Source organism: Crocodylus siamensis, chromosome 4 (assembly GCF_052110815.1).
Source record: "Crocodylus siamensis isolate JL-2025a chromosome 4, ASM5211081v1, whole genome shotgun sequence".
NCBI classification, from domain to species: Eukaryota; Metazoa; Chordata; order Crocodylia; family Crocodylidae; genus Crocodylus; species Crocodylus siamensis.
The window spans coordinates 12,097,986-12,117,824 of NC_143398.1; the positions used below are offsets into that span (position 1 = coordinate 12,097,986).

General features: G+C 43.2%; 1 protein-coding gene across 7 annotated transcripts in view; it reads right to left on the bottom strand.

Moving 5' to 3' along the window:
• UPF2 (UPF2 regulator of nonsense mediated mRNA decay) overlaps positions 1–19,839 on the bottom strand; it is a 110,630-nt gene that overhangs the window by 51,397 nt on the left and 39,394 nt on the right. For all 7 annotated transcript variants that reach the window (XM_090041782.1, XM_090041777.1, XM_090041781.1 and 4 more), the window contains 3 exons: positions 14,394–14,502; positions 13,148–13,261; positions 10,256–10,372 (listed from right to left, as the gene is read on the bottom strand). In XM_090041782.1, the coding sequence (XP_089897908.1) occupies positions 10,256–10,372; positions 13,148–13,261; positions 14,394–14,502 (340 nt within the window). The remainder of the gene's footprint in view (positions 1–10,255; positions 10,373–13,147; positions 13,262–14,393; positions 14,503–19,839) is intronic.

The following is a 19,839-nucleotide window of genomic DNA, read 5'->3' on the forward strand; positions in this document are numbered from 1 at the left end:
GTGCGCCACCACCCCTCCTGCTGCATCAACATGCTGGGGGACAGGAAGGGGAGCTCCACACAAGCTACTATGCCTTGGGCCATGGGGGCTCAACAGCACAGGCTGCTTTGCCCTGGGCTGTGGGGGCTAAGCAAAACTGGAAGTGCCACAGTGGGCCCTTACGGTTTCGCTTTTACCATGCTGACCAGCATGCCAGTTAATAGAGCATGCCGGTTTGTAAGGTGCCGGACAATGCAGCTTTTGCTGTAATTAGTTCTGCGTTATCATTTTCAAGATCAGAATTATTTTCATCCATATTTGTATAAGAACCATGAAAAAAGCATAAAGACTTCACTTAAACTATAACTTGAAATTTAAAACCTCCTATTTATTTATATTATGATGTTGCTCACCCTGAACAGCTGAAAAGCTTACTACTGCCTAGGACAGGTAGAAATATTAATGGAATTGAAATACTGAAAACTGAATTGCTATAAAAGATTCCCCACATTTATTTATTTATTTTACAGCAGGCTGAGTCTCCCCATAGGCTATACTAGGGTTCTATATTTACTTTCCTTATGCCCTGGCATTTTTCCATCCCCCTGTACTTTCTTCCCTGCTACTGTAGTCTTCCTTAGATTAATAGCCGAATATCACACTGGAGGGCCATTTCAAGAAGAGTGGGACCTGTTCGAGATTAAATTCTACGTGCATATAGATTCCATATCGCGAACACTGTTCCTAATGTCATAACTGTTTTTGTTTCTTTGTGTGATCCAGCATTTTGTTCCTATTTCTTTGTTCATGCTTCCCCAACTCTGTTGGCTGTTAAGTAATTATGCAAAAAATGCATGCATTCCTAAACAAAACAGAAGAATAACTGATTTTTTATGCCAAGATTAATATGCATCATGGACTTTAGAATAGTTTTGAATATGTGAAAGTTGGCCCAGGACAAAAAATACCTAACTCTGGATGTCCATGTATTAGGAAGCCAAGTACCAAGCACATTATTAAACCAAGCACAGTATCCACATTTAACCTGCTCTTGTTATTTTACAGCATCAGGTCTAGGTATCATCAGAACTCAGGCTTTTTGTGTTTTTCTTTCCTCCACACAAAGACTATTACTGAACTCAAAACAGTCAGCTATTCTTCACTCTGATAAGACATTCTTTTCAGGTAGACCAACCCTGCTAATGAGAAAAGTTCAAATGTTTTCATACCCTAGAAATCTGGTATGACATTTTCTCTCATTTTTTTCTGCTAAGCATGATTTAATGGCAAGCTTATTTTATGAAGTGTATGGCAATACAGAACTGGCAATTACAAACAGTCTATTTCTCTCTCCTGAAACTTAAGCCTTAGCTGCTTATTCTCTCAAGAGAGGCAGTAAATCTGGAATAATCAATTTACTTGACTAATACTTCACAGAGCATTTTTCTTCTAGATTGTGTACAGTCTCCTGCCTTGAAATCTCAGAACTACGTCATTTTACATTTGTAATCATCCACCAACCATACTGATCCTTAAAATAGAAAGGCTTTGTCCAAATAACATATCCTCTAAACTAGCAAATTTACCTACAGTTACTGTACATCTGTTAAACATTAAAGCAACTGGCTACAATCTTATTAACAAGTCCTTGGTGAAGCATTAGGCAGTCAGCAGCAGTTTCACAGTAGCTAGGGTCAGGAGGGACCTGAACAGATCATCTAGCCTGACCCCCGGCCACAGGCAGGAATGAATGCTGGGTTCACAAGACCCCAGACAGGTGATCATCCAACCTCCTCTTGAATAGTTCTTATCTGTTACTCTCTGGGAGAAGCTACAACCATTGAGGTGCTGAACAGCTGGACTCAGTATGGCCTTTGGATCGTCTCAAAGGGGTAAAGTGGGGGTGGTAAGTCTTGGGCAGCCTCCACTCTTCCATAGTCTCGCCTAGGCATACGAGTCGAAGGTCTTGGTGTGATGGTTGCAGGACTCAAGACAAACGGATAACAGGCACCTGACAAGACCTCTAACAGATAAACCATGATCCAGAAGATTGATGGTTGCCTACTACTTACTATATCTAGGTACACAAAGTACAAAATAGAAAAAAAAGTTGTTGAAAAATTGAAATCACACATGCTGTAATAATGATTATTACTATTTTTTTCCCCCAGCATGCCTCAAGACATTCACCACTTGTGTTACATTTCAAACTTAATGTTAAAGTAAAGCAGATCACAGACAAGCTGGCCAAAGGGTTTGAAACAAGTGCTTTTTTTTTTTTTTTAAACTGGTTTGAAAAAGTAATCTTTACTATTATATCACTACCTTGTATTTTATTCAGAAATAATAATGCATACTGCCTGTAATAAAAATGATGCCTGTAATAAAAACATATTTAAAAGATTATGTTTCAGTTAAAATATTTTACTTTTTATTCAAGAGAGAATACAACACTACAAGATACAAAGTTTTAAAGTAATAACAAAAGGTCTCTTCCTAATGCTCCAGTCAAGGCTTTCTGATCCCACCCACTTGGTGATCTCAGTCTGGCTATTAAACTCTTTCACCCAAGTCTTTGCTGCAAATTCCTTGGCTACATTGTATCTCATTAAAGGAAAAATAATGTAAGAACGATAGTACAGACAGCAACAAGACCACTCCTTAAAAGATACTAATCTCACTAAAATATCTATAAAAGAGCAGAATGCTTGTCACACTATAAAGTCTTAAAACCCTATTATGTTTTTAGCTACACATCACAGGCCCAGTACAGATCTTGAGCTTTAGACAAGAAGGTGGGGAAAAAAAACTAAACTCCAAAATACAACACACATGAAACGCTCGCAATAATATAAAATATACATGTTTTAACTATCAGAGCAGATTTTGTCAGAAAAAACCCAAAAACAAAAAACAAGATACAGTGCTCAAATAGGAGCTGTTTAGAGAGCAATACAGTAACAGTACAAGTCTGGAAACCAGATCTTCTACCTTCTTTATATAAATGTTTCCTTGCATGCAACATAAGACAATGTCACCTTGCACTGCAGGCATGAGAAGAGAATTAATGTTTATAAAATAGCTTTAGACCTGCAAAGCATAAAGTGGCAAGTAAATTAATAAATAAAGTCATTAAACATACAGTAACAATACCATCAAGATACTCATGAAAGGCCCAAGCCTTTGTGACAGTACACAATCTAGTACTTAAGACATTTCGGTGCTATATAAATAATAAGGAAGCTAGGTCTACTCACTAGAATACAGGAAGGGTTAGGAGCTCCTGGTTGTCTCAAGTTCTTCTTATATGACCCTGGACAACTAACATCCCTCTGTAGCAGTTTCCCCAACTCTAACATAGGGAACCTCACTTGCCCCAGAGGCACTGCCCTCCAGCACACCCTTAAAAAGAAAGGCCTACAAAAGGATGGGAGTCACCTCCAAGGAGGATTATTCTGCACTGGTCCGGTCCCACAGGGAGCAAACCAGGAAAGCCAAGGCTGCAACTAAACTCCAACTAGCTTCAAGCATCAAGGACAATAAAAAGTCCTTTTTCAGATGTGGGGGAGCTAGAGGATAAGCAAGGGCAACATCGGACCCCTGATGAACCAGATGGGGCAACTGACAACTGACGCCCAGGAAAAAAAAACAAAACAAACAAACAAACAACCTATTAAATGGGTACTTTGCATCAGTCTTTCAGTAGTCTCATGGGACACCCATGCCCACTACAGGACAGGGAGGTCCAGGTGAGGGAGATCCCCTGCCCTCCATTAATGCTGACCTCGTGAAGGAACACCTTGAGAGGTTCGATACCTTCAAGTCAGCCGGCCCTGACAATCTACACACCAGGGTGCTCAAGGAGCTGGCGAGCGTCATAGCCCAGCCTCTGGCATGGACCTTTGAAAACTCCTGGCACTCTGGTGTAGTGCCCGAAGACTGGAAGAAGGCCAATGTGGTGCCTATCTTCAAGAAAGGAAGGAAAGTGGATCCGGCAAACTATAGGCCCATCAGCCTGATTTCTATCCTGGGGAAGATCTTAGAAAAGTTTATTAAAGAGGCCATCCTTGATGGACTGGCCAACGCCAACATCCTAAGGGATAGCCAGCACAGGTTTGTTGCGGGTAGGTCTTGCTTGACGAGTCTCATTTCCTTCTACGACCAGGTGACCTATCACCTGGACAAGGGAGATGAGATTGATGTCATATATCTTGACTTCAGAAAAGCCTTCAATCTGGTATCCCATGATCACCTCTTGGCGAAACTGGCCAATTCTGGCCCTGGGTCCACCATGATCCGCTGGCTGGAAAACTAGCTCCGTGGTCGGACCCAGAGGGTAGTAATTGATGGAAGTCACTCATCATGGTGCCCTGTGACCAGTGGGGTCCCTCAAGGCTCTGTCCTTGGACCCATATTGTTCAACGTCTTCAGTGATGTGGACATTGGACTCAGAAGCAGATTGGCCAAGTTCACCAGTGACACCAAACTTTGGGGCAAATCATCCACACCAGAAGACAGGTGGGAGATCCAGGCTGACCGGGACAGGCTCAGCAAATGGGTGGACAAGAACCTGATGGTGTTTAACACCGAAAAATGCAAGCTTCTCCACCTTGGGAAGAAAAACCTGCAGCATCCTTATAGGCTTGGCAGTGGTATGCTGGCTAGCACTATGGAAGAAAGAGACTTGGGGGTCCTGGTTGACCACAAGATGAACATGAGCCTGGAATGCAATGCTGCGGCTAGTAAAGCGACCAAAACACTGGCTTGCATCCATAGATGCTTCTCAAGCAAATCCCAGGACGTCATTCTCCCCTTGTACTCGGCCTTAGTGAGGCCGCAGCTAGAGTACAGCGTCTAGTTTTGGGCTCCACAATTCAAAAAGGATGTGGAGAAGCTTGAGAGAGTCCAGAGGAGAGCCACACGCATGATCAGAGGTCAGGAAAACAGATCTTACGATGACAGGCTGAGAGACATGGGACTCTTTAGCCTGGAAAAGCGCAGGCTCAGGGGTGATCTGATGGCCACCAATAAGTTTATCAGGGGTGACCACCAGGATCTGGGGGAACGTTTGTTCACCAGAGCGCCCCAAGGGATGACGAGGTCGAACGGTCACAAACTCCTGCAAGACCGTTTCAGGCTGGACATAAGGAAGAATTTCTTTACTGTCCGAGCCCCCAAGGTCTGGAACAGTCTGCCAGCGGAGATGGTTCAAGCACCTACATTGAACACCTTCAAGGAGTAAATTGGATGCTTACCTTGCTGGGATCCTCTGACCCCAGCTGACTTCCTGCCCTTTGGGCAGGGGGCTGGACTCGATGATCTCCCAAGGTCCCTTCCAGCCCTGATGTCTATGAAATCTATTAAATAAATTACCAGAATTGTCTGCATTAAATACAATGGTGCTTTTCCTCCCAAAATACTGAATCAAATTATTTCCATACCAACAGACTGCTCCTCCTGTAACAAAGTTTCAAGTCTGTGGTACAATTGTAATTCTAGCCAGGACATAAAACAGAAGGAGAGTCCAGACTGAGAAGCACACTTTACAAGTTATCCTTTCCAATACAAATGGAAATAGACAATACCAGCATGAACAAATACTTCAGTTCTAGTTCAGGGGTCAGCAACTTGTGGCCCATGGATTGGATCCAGGCCACCAAGCAATTTTATCCAGACCACAAAACCAGAACACCAGCAGCAATTTGGCAGTGGTGGGTAGGGAGGGAGTGCCAGGCAGGACGTCCTGCAAGCAGCAGCTCACCCTAAGACTGAGCTGCATCCATTCAGCCCAGCACTGCTAAAAGTCTGCCAGCCTCTGTTCTAGTTTTTCAAGGTTCCTCCACTATATATTCAAGCAATCTTCTTATGTAAAATACAAAATACAAAACAAGGTAATTAATGGACAACAGAAATCAACAGAAAGCCCACTTTCTTTAAAGTTTGCCTCAAGACCTGTTTTTACACACTCACATACAGCAATATTGATTTATGCGCAGACAGCAGAATTGGTTAAAGATCTTATTACAAAATTTATGCTCAGCAGCAAGAGCCAAAGGCAAGAAAACGTTTATGATCCATGAAGGTCAACAGGTCCCAGTTCTATTTATAGCAGATATTGCTAAGAAAAAGCTTCAAAACTGCTTAGTTTTTCCTTTAAGGTGGTCCCAAGATATCTGCTGTGGGACTAATCCATTTCACAAGTCACCTTTATCGGTCCTATAAGCCTACGATTCAATTTGTATAATACTATTTAAGTAAGAAATTGGATTTCTGTATTTATTCTAAGGCAGCACTGGAGCTGGTAGCAGATATTTCTACTTAATCTGCTGTATTTCCTATTCAAGAGGCATTTTAAACATGTTGGAAGTCTTTTCTGCCAGGCCTTTTCATCATCCCGGGAAGGTTTTAGTTGCTGTTTCTGAAATAGTGAACATTGATTATCTGTGGCTATATCTGCCCTAAACCAAGTTTAGTACTGGTTCTACAGGTATCAATAGTGAGAGCATTAAGTAAGGGACTAACAATGGACATTTTGGCAATGGAGACAGACCAAATGGAAGCACCCAGGCAAGTAGTTTTGGACAACAATAAGTTGTATGTACCTGGATTTCTAAATCAGCACTAAATCTACTAATTTAGTACAGAAAGAGAGAAAGCAAATGAAAGCACATGGGTCTTTTAAACAGAGTAGAGCCTTTTTGTGTTCTACGTATTCTGATTATGGGCAGGGATATGTTTTATTGCTGAGCACAAGATACCAGAAATTATGCATAGCAAATACAATTTTTTTTAATAAATTAAAAATCAGGGCTCTGACTGGAGGAACTCACAATTATAGAGCAAATACTCGTCTCTCCAGAGATAGTAGCAGTAATGCCAACTCATGAAAAAAAAATCACGAGACTCCCAACTTCCAAGTCAAAATAACTCCGACTCATGATCTCCTGACAGAGAGATCAAATGTGGGAATTTTTTTCTTTTTTTCTTCTGGCACATGTAGAGACTGCCAAGCTAGTAAGTCTGTGGAGGGGAAAGGGATGGGGGGACAGAGGGGATGTGGGGGCAGATTGAGGCCCTCATGGTGAGGGAAGGAGTGCGGCAGCGCTGGGGTGAATAGGACTCTGCGGGTGGGGGAGGCACAGGGGACACACGCCCCTCAGATTTGTGTGCAGGGTAGAGGTGGGATGCCCACTGCAGGCTGGGGCTCTGTGCCCCACTGCTTTTGCCCCAGGAACCACACACACACACTTTAAAAATAGCATCTAAATGATTTACATTGCAAATCTCTTGATTTTTAAGAGTTTGGTCTCATGATTTTTGACATGGTGGGATTGGCAATAAGTGGAACATAAAAAAACCTGCAGTTTCAGGAAGCACCAACATTTTATGCTACACAAAGAATGAATGTCAATCACTGAGCAAAAGCCAACAGGAGTCGCTTTTCACCTCTGAAGACTGAATGGCAAGCAAGGGTGGGGAGCAAGGAAAAAGAAATGCCACGGCTAGTCTCTGCCAACCAACAGAACACAACGACAGAGCACAGCAGAAATCAAGGGCTATCTTTTCACACATTATAACAACACTGACAAGCAGCACATAGGTTAAGTACATAGCATCTTTCAGCCCTACTGTCTTTTTTGTTATGTGACTGTACTCCAATGAGTATAAATTGATGTCAGAAACCAGAGGGGAAGCAATTATGAAAGGGCTGCTATTAAAAGCCTTGAAAATTATAGAAGCTAGGCAATTTCATGGTTGCTATGATAAGCTTTGAAATGATAGACAGAAACTAGTTTTATAGTCCCTACCTTGCCTCACTTTCAAGGCTCCCATCAACAGTTCAGAAATAGGAAAATGATAAGAGCTAGTGAGCTACACACCTGTTAATGCTACAGGACTATACACTTAATGAGCTTTCATTAAGATTTTTGATGCTACAGAGATTTACTCCTATCATACTCCTCCACTTTGCTCCAGCAGTAACAACTAACTGCAGCTTGAAATAAAACTACTGAAATGCATTAAATGGCTTTTGCCGACTGGTTTGTATGTTGGCAACTAAATGATCACAACAGTGATTTAGGAGAAATGTTTAAAAACAGCTTGCACAGTATGTACACTTCTATACTGAAGGACCCACATCTTAAAATTTCCCTTTACTTCAATCAACAGATTTTAAGTCCAAGTCTGGTCAGACTTCCAATATAAAACAGGCCACTTCTGTTTGCTGTCTGCTTGCCCAGCTCCCAGTTTCAATGTAAATTCTTATTGCCAGATATCTTTGAAAACTTCCAACAAACTACATTTGTTTCTGTTACTTGGCCTTTTCTACCAAGGCCTTAAAATTTCCTCAAGCCATTTTGGCACCAATCTAGGGATCAAACTCACTGACTGGAAGTGCGGAAGAAAAAAGGTCAGCTTAGTATCACTTCTAAATCATGGACAGCATTCATCTTCATATCAAGATCACTTCTGATGAAGTCTCTATTCATGCTAGAACCACTGCTCATTCTCAACTACTATAATTTTCAGATTTTGGTACTCTATGAAGCAAGTTCATCACCTCCACAAACCTTTCCCATCCAATTAAAAAGCTGCCTCTTCAGTTTATGAGCTCTTTAGTCCTTCTCTCAAGTGATATCTACATCTACCCATGCTAGGACTGTAAATATTGTTTTAAAAATATTTGTTTAACCTCCTCTAATTATACTGGTTAAACAGTTAACCAATAACACAGCAGCTCAGATGCAGCTGCTGCTGGAAGCCATTCCTGGAGCCCTTTGACTAGTGGGCAGTAGGGAGGAGCCAAGCCCAGCCAGACAACATAGCACATGTGAAGCCCCGCCCTGGGAGCACCTAATTGCTTAATTGTAAGTCTTTAGGCTGCTTGTTGTTTTTCTCTTAGGCTATGGGCACTAGTTTCCACCCCCCAAACCAATTCCTTCTTCCTTGATCCTTCCTCCCTCCCTCCCGGGGTACAGTGCTGCTTTCCTTCCCCACCTTCCATGTACCAGCCCCAAGCTAGAGGATTGCTGATAAGCTAACCGGTTATCACTGCACTTATCAGTTAAGTAAGTAAATTGTTTAACCTTTCCCATCCCTAACCCATGCCACTATACTCTTAATCTCATTTGCTGCCTTCTCCCCACAAGTTCCAGAAGACAGGAGTTATTCACTTGTACAGTCACTTGCAACTGAAAAGCAACCTTCTACTGTTCTCCCTAAAACTGAATTCTGTTTCAATCTTCCTTGTGAAATCACAAGGATGTGTGCAAAATAACTGGACCTCTACAAAAATATTTTCAGAAAGCCACCATCCTTTGCAGGTGAAGGCTGGGAGCACGGCCACAACTTCACTACTGGTTTACACCAAAAAGATACTGAGATGCACAGTTTACCACTCACCAGACTCAAGTATTTTATTTCAGCACAACATCATGAGATATTGTGGGAGCATAGGGATCCTGCATCAAAGGAACCAAAAGACTTGATGTAAGAATTAGACTGAGAAACTTATCTATCTCCTGTGACTTTAAAAGTGAGCTACAGATAAAACTCAGAGTCTTTGGAAAAGTGTTTCTGCCTGAAAGAACGCACACACAGTGATATAAACATTTTCCACACAGTAATTAAATCATACGTCTAAAAAGGTCAGCTCTTGTGGCAATGAAGAGAAACTTACAGGACCTCAGAAATTTGCAAAGAAAAAACTCTATAAACAAAGCAATGATGTTCCAAGTTATATGAAAAAAAATACAACAATATTCATTCCTGCAGCTTCAAAATCAACAACAGAAATACTGGGGGGGAAAAACCCAGGAAGAAAGCAAGCAAAGGTTGCAGTCCTCTTTCTAACTTGATTCTCTGCCTCCTAGAGGTATTCAATTAAGAAATGTGACTTTAGTAAGATTTTCACTGTTTCTAGGAGCCCAAGGTCTGAGCAATTCAATACTCAACTCTAAAAGTAGAATGAAAGCTCTTTCATATAAAAGTGAGTGAGGATTTTCCTGCACCACATTGTAACAGCCCCCACCCAGTTACTCATGAATTTTTCTGTCTTTATCCATGAGGCCTGCTACAAACAAACTGTTATTCTACCAGTAAATAAAACTTAATGAAGTTTTGCCTTCATTATGGACTGAACACTGAGAAGGATATTACTGTAATTATGATCATTATAGCCAGGATGTACTTCAGTGTGGCAAAACAAAGGGAATAACGACAGTTTAATTCAATACATGATCTTCAGTAAAATGGCTACTATTCTTGCTCTTACCAAAAGAACGCTGGTTCTTAAGTGCGATTCTGGTGATCGAAAAAGGAATCTTCCACAGGTTTCCAGCAGCGTGCATGCCATTTCAATGTGGTGGTGAGAAAAGTCGGACAGAAGCATCTGTTATACATATGAACACATAGCATTTTTACGGTTTTTTAGTTGTGGAAAAAAAGTAAAAAATGTTTTAATCAAATATACAAAGTTGTTAACATCTCTGAATTTTAATCCTTATTTTAAAAAGTAAAACTATCACCCTCATCTCAACTTGACTGTTCATATGCTAGCATGTTCTCATACATTTTCATGATGAATGCTAACTTCTAGTCAAAAGGAATACTTTAAAGTAGTTTAGGGGTACAGGTTGTAGCCATGTTGGTCTAAGGACACAGGCAAAGAACTTCGTAGTTCAGGAATTACAGACAAGACTCATATACAAAGGCTCATAACATTTACAAAAATGTAATGCAAACATGTTTCAGTGAAGTTATATATGCCTTAGAATTTCCTCTTACAATTTAAACCCAATACACAATGATTCTATACAGAAAAGTAACTTAAAGCAAAACTAGTCTAGTTTCAGTGCTCAAGCTGAGTGACAGTTAAACAGAGATACTAACCAGTTACTAGAGAGAAGCGGGGGAAAAAGATGATAATGGGACTTTTAGAATTGAGAGAGGTCTAAAAACCATAAAGATCATCACAGGCAGAGTATTGTCACAGTGCACACAGTGTTTATAAAAGGAAAATGAAGATGGATTTCTCACTTCAAAAATATCTAAATTTCAACTGGGGGAAAAAAACGTAAGCAGCTAGGCTTCACCTCATATCGAACATACATCTGGAATTGAATTAAGTTCCATGTTCTGAGCAGCCTTGCTCTTTTTGTGATCAGTGACATGTGTTTGCCTATTGAGATGGCCTAGCCCAGGGGTAAGCAACATCTTTTGCTGGAGTGCCAAAAAAAACCACAATGTCTACCGTGTAAGGTGCCAAAATGCCAGCACACAAACACAAAACTGGGCACGGTGGGGGGGATGACATAGCAGGATGTACCGCATTTTTTAAAAATTTTTTTTAACAGTAAATCAAAGGTTTTCTAAAAATTCTAAACCTGGTAACAGTCAATAAAACTTCATGAACTGCCTCTGCACTTGTGAATTTTTTTTTCTTATTAAGCATGTTGTGATGAGAGGGTAAAGAGAGGGAGAGAGGAGCAGGGAGTAGCATGCACCGGGGGAATCACCGTGGGCAGGCTGGCCTGGAAGGCTGCAGTCAGAGGAGAGCGGGGGTCAGGTGGGGAGTGGGTTCTGCCCCACAGCTCCGCAGACTCAGGCCACAGTGGGGGTGCCCAGCAGCACTGGAGGTAGGGCCCAGCCCGCCCACGCAGCTCCACAGGGATGGGGCACAGTCAGCCATGAAGGGACGGTGCCTGGCTAGGGCAAGACGCTGGGCTCAGGGGGCTTCCTGCTTGGCCTCCCTGCATGCCGGGTACAGCACAAGTGGGAGCTGCAGCCGCAGGCTGTTCCCCCAGGCTTTGAAAACAGCCACTGCTCAGAGCTGAGCTGATGGGAGGCCTGCAGCACAGCCTCTATGTGAAGTGCCTGGCCCTGGCCCTTTGAAGGAAGCTGCGGATGGGCAAGGCCTGGGCCCCGGCAGGCTGGAGCAGCCACAGTGGCTCTTCCCAGGGTCCAGAGGGTTCCTGCGGCCAGGCCGTTGCACCGGGGATGGGTCTGCCCTGCTTGCACCTGTGCCCAGCATGCAGGGAGGCCAATCCCGGAGAGGAGAGCCCCCTAAGCCTGGCATCCTGCCCCAGTCAGGCAGCACCCCCTTGCATTCATGGTGGCTGAGGCCCATCCCTGCAGAACTGCCCAGGCTGGGCCAGGTCCCAGCACAGGAGCCACTGGGCACCCACACCTGCCTGCCCACCACAACTCAAACCCACAGAGCCCTAGGGCAGTCCCCACTTCCCACCCAGCCCTTGCCTTCCTAAGGGCCCGACTAAGCTGGCTTGGCCACAGCACCTCCCCCCACACCACCCAGACCCTGCCCCAACCAGTCCGTCCCAGCACTCAGCACCCTAGTGCTGTCCCACCCGGGTGGGACAGGCTGGCTGCTTGTCTGGGCCCAGAGTTCTGCCACCCGCTGGAAGCCTCTAGGGCAGCAACCCTGCACAGCACCTGCCACAGCCCCTGCCCTGTCCACCCACAGCTCCCTCCAGGGGCCAGCCGGGCTGAAAGGTGCACCCAGGGAGCAATGGGCGGGGGCCGTAGAACACAGATAGCATCCCTGCTGTGTTCTCCTGTCTCTGTTCTGGTGCCTGCCGCAACATTGGGACTTGTGGCTACACAGGAGAGCCCAGTGCAGCAACTTTAAAAAAAACAAAACATTTTTTAACAATTTTCTTCCATGCCTGCCTCCTGGTGCGCTGAGAAAAATGTCTCCATGTGCAACTAATCACATATATGCCAGGGTTTGCCGACCCCTGGCTTAGCCTCTTGCACTCAGAGGAGCAACTGAAAAGCTTCTTTTTATTATTTCATTGTCAAAAACACAATCTTGAAATAGAAATCATATCCAGTCCTAAAAGGAAAGTTGCACGACTGAGTATAGATTGCTAATTTGTCTTCTGAGAAGAATTAGCAGAAAGTCTTTTATTATGCAAAAGAAAGAAGTATATCTTAACTGATTCTTATTAGTAGTACTGGAGATCATCTGTTTTACTATTTTTAAAGTGTTCAGTTTCACAATCGCTTTAGAAACACGCCTAGAATATTTCAAAGTTCCAATTCATGAATGCAAGCAGCCTTTTACAGGTGGAAAAACAAAGGCCAAAGGGCAAAGTTTATCTTTCTATAGTAAAAACACTTGCATGCATGTTACAACAATACTAACCTTTAAACAATGTAGGGTGTCATTTTTGGAGAACATCTTAAACTTCGTAAGCTCTCCAATAAATCTCACCGTTTTATTCTTTGTCTCAATATTGATCTGGTCCTTTTTTCTCACCTGCATAAAGAAACAAAATTTGCATTTAACTCTATACTAATCAGAAATTTATACCCATTACACATTTCTAATGCATTTCATTTCATTCATTCTAAACACGATTGTTAAGTCTGAGAGTTCAGAAAGTTGAAGCTTTCCAGTTTGGCTCCTCCTAATTTCTACAGCTTTCTACTTTCCCCCTTCCAATTGTCTTCTCAAGACAATTTTTCCCCAGCCCACTGACTGAACTAATCCTACAGATTTTGATTCCACATGTCTTCACCTTTAAGTCTCCTTTTTTTTTTTTTTTTTTAACATGGAGCATTTTCCTCCATGTCTGCAGCCATACAGATATAGTGTGTATGACAACTTAACATCACTATGCCCAGTATCTTGTGGCTAGAGGCGCATTGATAAAGATTTTCTTGGCAGATTTTGATAGCTAATATCAGGCAGCCATATCAACCGATACCAGTCCGATAGCTGATTTAGAGGAACACAGCCAGGCAACTTGGAAAGCAGCATCCAGCTGGTAAGTCTGAGGTGGGAGAAAAGGGCATGAGGGGGGCAGACTGAGGCCCCAACAGTGAGGGAGGGAGTGGGGAAGGGGCAAGGGCTGCCCAGCCAGGGCAGGGCAGGGCTGGGAGCAGGGGTGGCTCCCTGCCACTGCGTGAACCCCTGGGAGAGGCATAGAAGGGCAGGTGCTGCCCTGGGATTTCTACATGGGGCAAAAGGCGGGCTGCCCACTGCTATCCATTCTCGTTTATACAAAACAACTTCTAGGTTTTAGAGCTCCTAGTGATTAGAAGAAAGGCAAGCCTAAGTCATACTGGAATCTGAATTAATTTTAATTGCATCCTAGCACTGGAGTTGAAAACGGCACTACGTGTCATATGCACATATAATGTGTATAGACAAATGGTGGGTGTCAAGAAATAAATAAATGTACAAAAGAATCCAACATATTATATAGCAAAGTAATCCGATTAGAAAAATGGTAATATTCTAGGATAACTAAGCTACAGAATTTTCTGTAAACATTCAAGTCAGAACCTGCGCCAGTGAATTTAACTTATAACAAGCTCCCCTCTGCCCCAAGAATGGTAACAGGTTGCTTAATCTGAATGCAATAAAACAAACCAACAAAACTTACATGAAATCTGAAATCCCCTTTCAGCATGGAACAAAGATCCTCTGCCACATCAGACATACAGGGATGCAATGTGGCAACCAGCCTTGCATAAAACGGTAGCAAATCCAACCTGCAAAACAAAAAGTTACACACATGTATAAAACAGTAGGGCAAAATAAAGAAAAAAAAATCTGTGTTACTTAAAAATGTATTGGCTCTAAGGACATTTCAGTTTCTGTATAGCAGAGACAATACACTTAGAGAAAATTATGTACGCACTGTATTGGCTTATACTTAAATTATATTTTTGCTTCCTATTAGAATGTCTCACATTTCATTTCCTTAAAAAACAAAAAAACAAAAAAAACACTTCTTTAAGTGAAAAAACTCAACTTGAACTATGAAGTCAAGACTTTATCTCCACAAAAGTACATATTGTTATCCTTCATAAATTCAGAGAAATTCAAAAGGAAGTTTACAAGCCTGTCAACACTCAAAACGACATTTCCTGTAGGCAAAAAATTCATAGATACTAATGAGAACTGGCATTAAAAAGCAAACATACCAGTAAAAGGGGCCCTTTATTTTTGAGGTAAACTAACTTCTGAATGACTAACAGCACTATAATGAAAAGGAAAGCTCAAGAGAAAGCCCTATATAAAACTGCAACAAAAATCAAACTCAAGCAACTTATCTTTTGCAGGAAAAGATAACCTTTTGCAATACTAATACTGTCTGTACTTGCTCACTGCTTTTAAAAGCTTATTTACCTTTACATTTCCTTGATTATAACCACTAAATACTATTTGCATATCTTACAATCCCTACTTCCTTTTCCAGATTTCTCTCTCATTATTTCAGAATGCAGCTTATACTTTCCTTTTTACATTGCACCTTGTTCATTTTCAAACACTAAGCTCAGAACTTGGTCTGCATCTAAAAGTTTAACTAGCACCTGAAAACCCTTTTGAACTGGGTGGTGATCTATTCAGTCACATAATCCCTCTTCCCAAGAAATAGACCATCAGAAAACTTTCAGACAAAACTAGGAGAGGTTCCTAAGAAATCCTATACCAAACAGGTTTAAAGTTCTTTATGGCTTTATGGCTTCTTTAAGGTTCTTTATGGCTGATATATCTCAAGCAATTCATGTACTACGGAAAAGCAAGAAAGAGGGGTCTCGTGAGGTGATTTACAGTCAAGGGAAGTCAGGAATAGTGGCAATACCAGCAAAAGAAAATACTAATCTTCCCCTGAGATTGTCTTGGGAAAGGTGGTTCTAAAGATTACCAAATTATTCATTTTAAAAACTTAAATTTGTTTTTAGATGGAATTTTAAGAAGTTAAACAACAAGGTTTCAAGTTTCAATCATGCAAGATTTTGAGTACAATCATTCATTCTCAGCCTACAAACATTTAAGTACATGCTTGTATGTTTACCTGATGGGGACAAGAATGCTTGGTACTTTGTAGTACCCTTAAAGAATAAGATGATACTGAATTATTTTACAAATTAGCATCTCTCCCCCTGAAAGATACCAAAGGACTTCACAAGCCAAACCCATAAGCAAACTATGGCCATACTACATGTTTCTGTTTCTGGGTTACAGAACAGCAAACAGACTGGAAATAAGCATATAGCACATTGCACAACAAGGGCTGGAGGAGAAAATCCGGGCTATGTCACTAGAGCAAATCCTTAACATTATGGAGATCTCTAACATCTACAAAGGAGTCAATTTAAATTAATAGTCATCACCAGGGAGGACTATTCTGTAGTTGCTCGGGGATGTAGGGGGGTAGTTAGGAAGGCCAAGGCAGAGATGGAACTGGGACTAGCTTCCCAGATTAAGGACAATAAGAAGTCCTTTTTTAAATACATAGGGGGTAAAAAGAAGGTTCCGGGTAATGTGGGGCCCTTGCAGGACTCAATGGGAAACTTGGTCGTCACACCGGACGGCAAAGCTAACATGTTTAACGATTTCTTGCCTCTGTCTTCCTAAGTAGGGACCAGAACAGCCACCTCCCTGCTGGGCCCCACTCAGGCCCCAGGGGAGGCACACCTGGGCCACAGGTTAGCGAGGATTTAGTTAGGGAGCTTCTGGAGGGGTTGGACGTATTCAACGGTGATCTCCACCCTAGAGTTCTAAAGGAACTGGCCCAGGTCATTGCAAGTCCCCTGGCACGGCTTTACGAGCACTCGTGGTGCTCTGGTGTGGTACCGGAGAACTGGAAGAGGGCCAACGTGGTCCCCATCTTCAAAAAAGGCAGGAAGGAGGACCCGGGAAACTATAGGCCGGTTAGTCTTACCTCGATCCTAGGCAAGCTGTTTGAGAAAATTATGCTGGCACGCATCCAGGAGGGCCAGCAGGGGCCTGCATGCTTAGGGGCAACCAACACGGGTTCATCAGTGGCAGGTCCTGTCAGACCGACCTGGTGGCCTTTTACGATCAGATCACCAGATCATTAGATGCAGGGGTAGCAGTGGATATAGTCTTCCTGGACTTCCAGAAGGCTTTTGACACCGTCTCTCACCCCGTTCTCATTAAGAAACTGGGGGGCTGTGGTGTAGACACCCACGCAGTCAAATGGGTCGCCAACTGGCTGGAGGGCCACACCCAGCGGGTGGTAGTGGATGGGTCCTTCTCAACCTGGAAGGACGTGGGCAGTGGGGTTCTGCAGGGCTCGGTCCTCGGGCCCGCACTGTTCAGCATCTTCATTAGTGATTTGGACGAGGGGGTAAAAAGCACCCTGTTCAAATTTGCTGACGACACTAAGATGCGGGGGGACGTGGGCACACTGGAAGGAAGCAACAGGCTACAATCAGACCTAGACAGGTTACAAGGGTGGGCGGACGAGAATAGGATGGGTTTCAACACAGACAAGTGCAAGGTGATGCACCTCGGGAGGAACAACCGGCACCATACCTACAGGTTAGGGAACTCCCCTCTTGTCAGCACGGAGGCGGAAAAGGATCTTGGGGTCATCATTGACTCCAAGATGAACATGGGCCGGCAGTGTGGGGATGCAGTCAGGAAGGCCAACCGCACCTTGTCATGCATCCACAGATGCATCTCGAGCAGGTCCAAAGAGATGATCCTCCCCCTCTATGCGGCACTGGTCAGGCCGCAGTTGGAGTACTGCGTCCAGTTCTGGGCGCCGCACTTCAAGAGGGATGTGGACAGCATGGAGAGGGTCCAGAGGAGGCCACTCACATGATCAGGGGACAGCAGGGCAGGCCCTATGAGGAGAGGCTACGGGACCTGAACCTGTTCAGCCTCCAAAAGAGAAGGCTGAGGGGGACTCTTGTGGCCTGTTATAAACTAGTCAGGGGGGATCAGCAGGCACTGGGGGAGTCCCTGTTCCCCCGAGCACCGCCAGGCGTGACCAGGAATAATGGTCACAAGCTGGCAGAGGGTAGGTTTAGGTTAGATATCAGGAGGTGTGACTTCACGGTCAGGGCGGCTAGGGTCTGGAATCAACTTCCAAGAGAAGTGGTGCAGGCTCCTACTCTGGGGGTGTTTAAGAGGAGGCTGGATGCACATCTTGCTGGGGTCGTTTGACCCCAGTACTCTTTCCTGCCATGGCAGGGGGTCGGACTAGATGATCTGCTCAGGTCCCTTCCGACCCTAGAAACCACGAAACTATAAATTTTCAACTGAAAGACCTACAGTAACTTATGCAGTTTCTGCACCTTTGAAAGGCAGGAAGCCAAGCTGGCTCCTAATGATGTCATAGAAATCCCAGTGAAATACTGCAACCATGTAAGTTAAATGTTTAATGGCTTTTATTCTCTCTCTTGTTAACCAATAACCTAACTTGTATTTGTATTTTAATGGTGGCTGGAGCTCAGTCAAGGATGACTACCCAGAGCTAGTTACTGTCATAGTTTTAAATATCTATTCATTAACTATTAACTCCAGGAGAAGAAATGAAAGTCTTAACAAAACAAAAAGGATGTTATTGCCAAGGAGAGGTTGAAAGAAGTGTTATTCTGAGTTTGTTTGGGTTTTTTTATGGCTGCTCAATTCCACTCTTAAAAAGGGGGGAAAAAAAAAAGTGTGAAGATTTGTTTAGATCAAAAGTACTTGCCTAATGAAAGCTATTAATTTTATCTCTGTAAATCCCACATACCTGGGGAAAATTAAATCTTAGAGCACATTGTTGCTGTTCCATCAGAGAACACAAAAGGTTTGTTCATACCACAAGTGTGTACTTCCAAATAGGTGAAATATAATAAAGAAAAGCCTGGGGTCAATTACTGTGAAACTGGCAGCCAGAGAGAGATCATGTCTGTTCTCTCTCACGCATGGCGAGATCATGCTGTGCAACAGTACGCAAGAGAAAAGATTAAAGCGTACAACAGCACCACCAACTGGTACCTGAACTCTGAATTCAAACTCTAACTCCTGTCGTGTTTTCATCTGACAGTCTATTCCATCACTAGTATTCTGCCCTTTGAGGCAGCTGAAGGACAACTCAGTAAGTCCACTTTTTTCTTCTGAGCATGGCCAAAAAGGAATCACTTAAAAGATGCAAAGCCCTCTCTACCTTCTTGACACAGGTGCTCTAGACTGAATCAAGCCTGGCTTTTAGATTTTGTTATATATTTATCGTATCATTCAACCAGGCTGTGTTTGTGCCCTTTTAAAGATGTTTAGGAGCCATCTTAGAGCTAATCTAATAAATTAATGAATGCATCCATTCACCAAGGGTTGCCTGAAGTGCAGCTTAGTAGAATTTAGTTGCTCAAGTCCTAGCATTCAATCCACAAAAATCCCCACCTATCCATTTAATTATATATGATACTAGATGTACTTAAGTTTTCATCAGGATAGTTCCTTAAGGCAGCTAAAGTTATCTTAGTGTGCATGGCCAGAGGCAGCCCCATCTCAAATGATAGAGTTCTGTAGTGTCTGTCTCAGAACCTAACCCTGTTTGAGATTCACACATTAGGCTTGTAGAAACCTAACTCATCCTATGCATCCTGTAAATAGGGGCAGCAGAAGGGAGCTGCGCATGCAACATGGGGAGATCTAGGCTTCCTGCAAGACAAGAGGAGTCAGTTTGCCCATGCTGCACATGCATCCAGGAGGGAGGCTGCCCTGCTTATGCAGTGGAGGGGAGCTAGGTTGGTCAGGCTTCCAGCATGGCAAGGAAAGAGCTGGGCTGCTTGGCCTGCACATGCGGACAGAGGAAAACCGGTTTGCCTGAGCTGTGTGCACAGCTAAAGGACAAGGAAACTTGGGGGAAGCAGGGCTGTGTCCACAGTGTGTGCGGCCCAGCAGGTTCTAGCCTCCTGAAGTCAGACAGCCCTGTCCTGGGGAAACAGTTTCTACTAGCATTTCTGAATTTTAACTTAAATGATTGGAGAACTTGGAACCCCCCTTAGTAAGATGCCATCAATATTTTCTGGTTCTAGAGTTCATCTGGAGTGTAATGCTAGAAAAATGTTCAATTATTTACT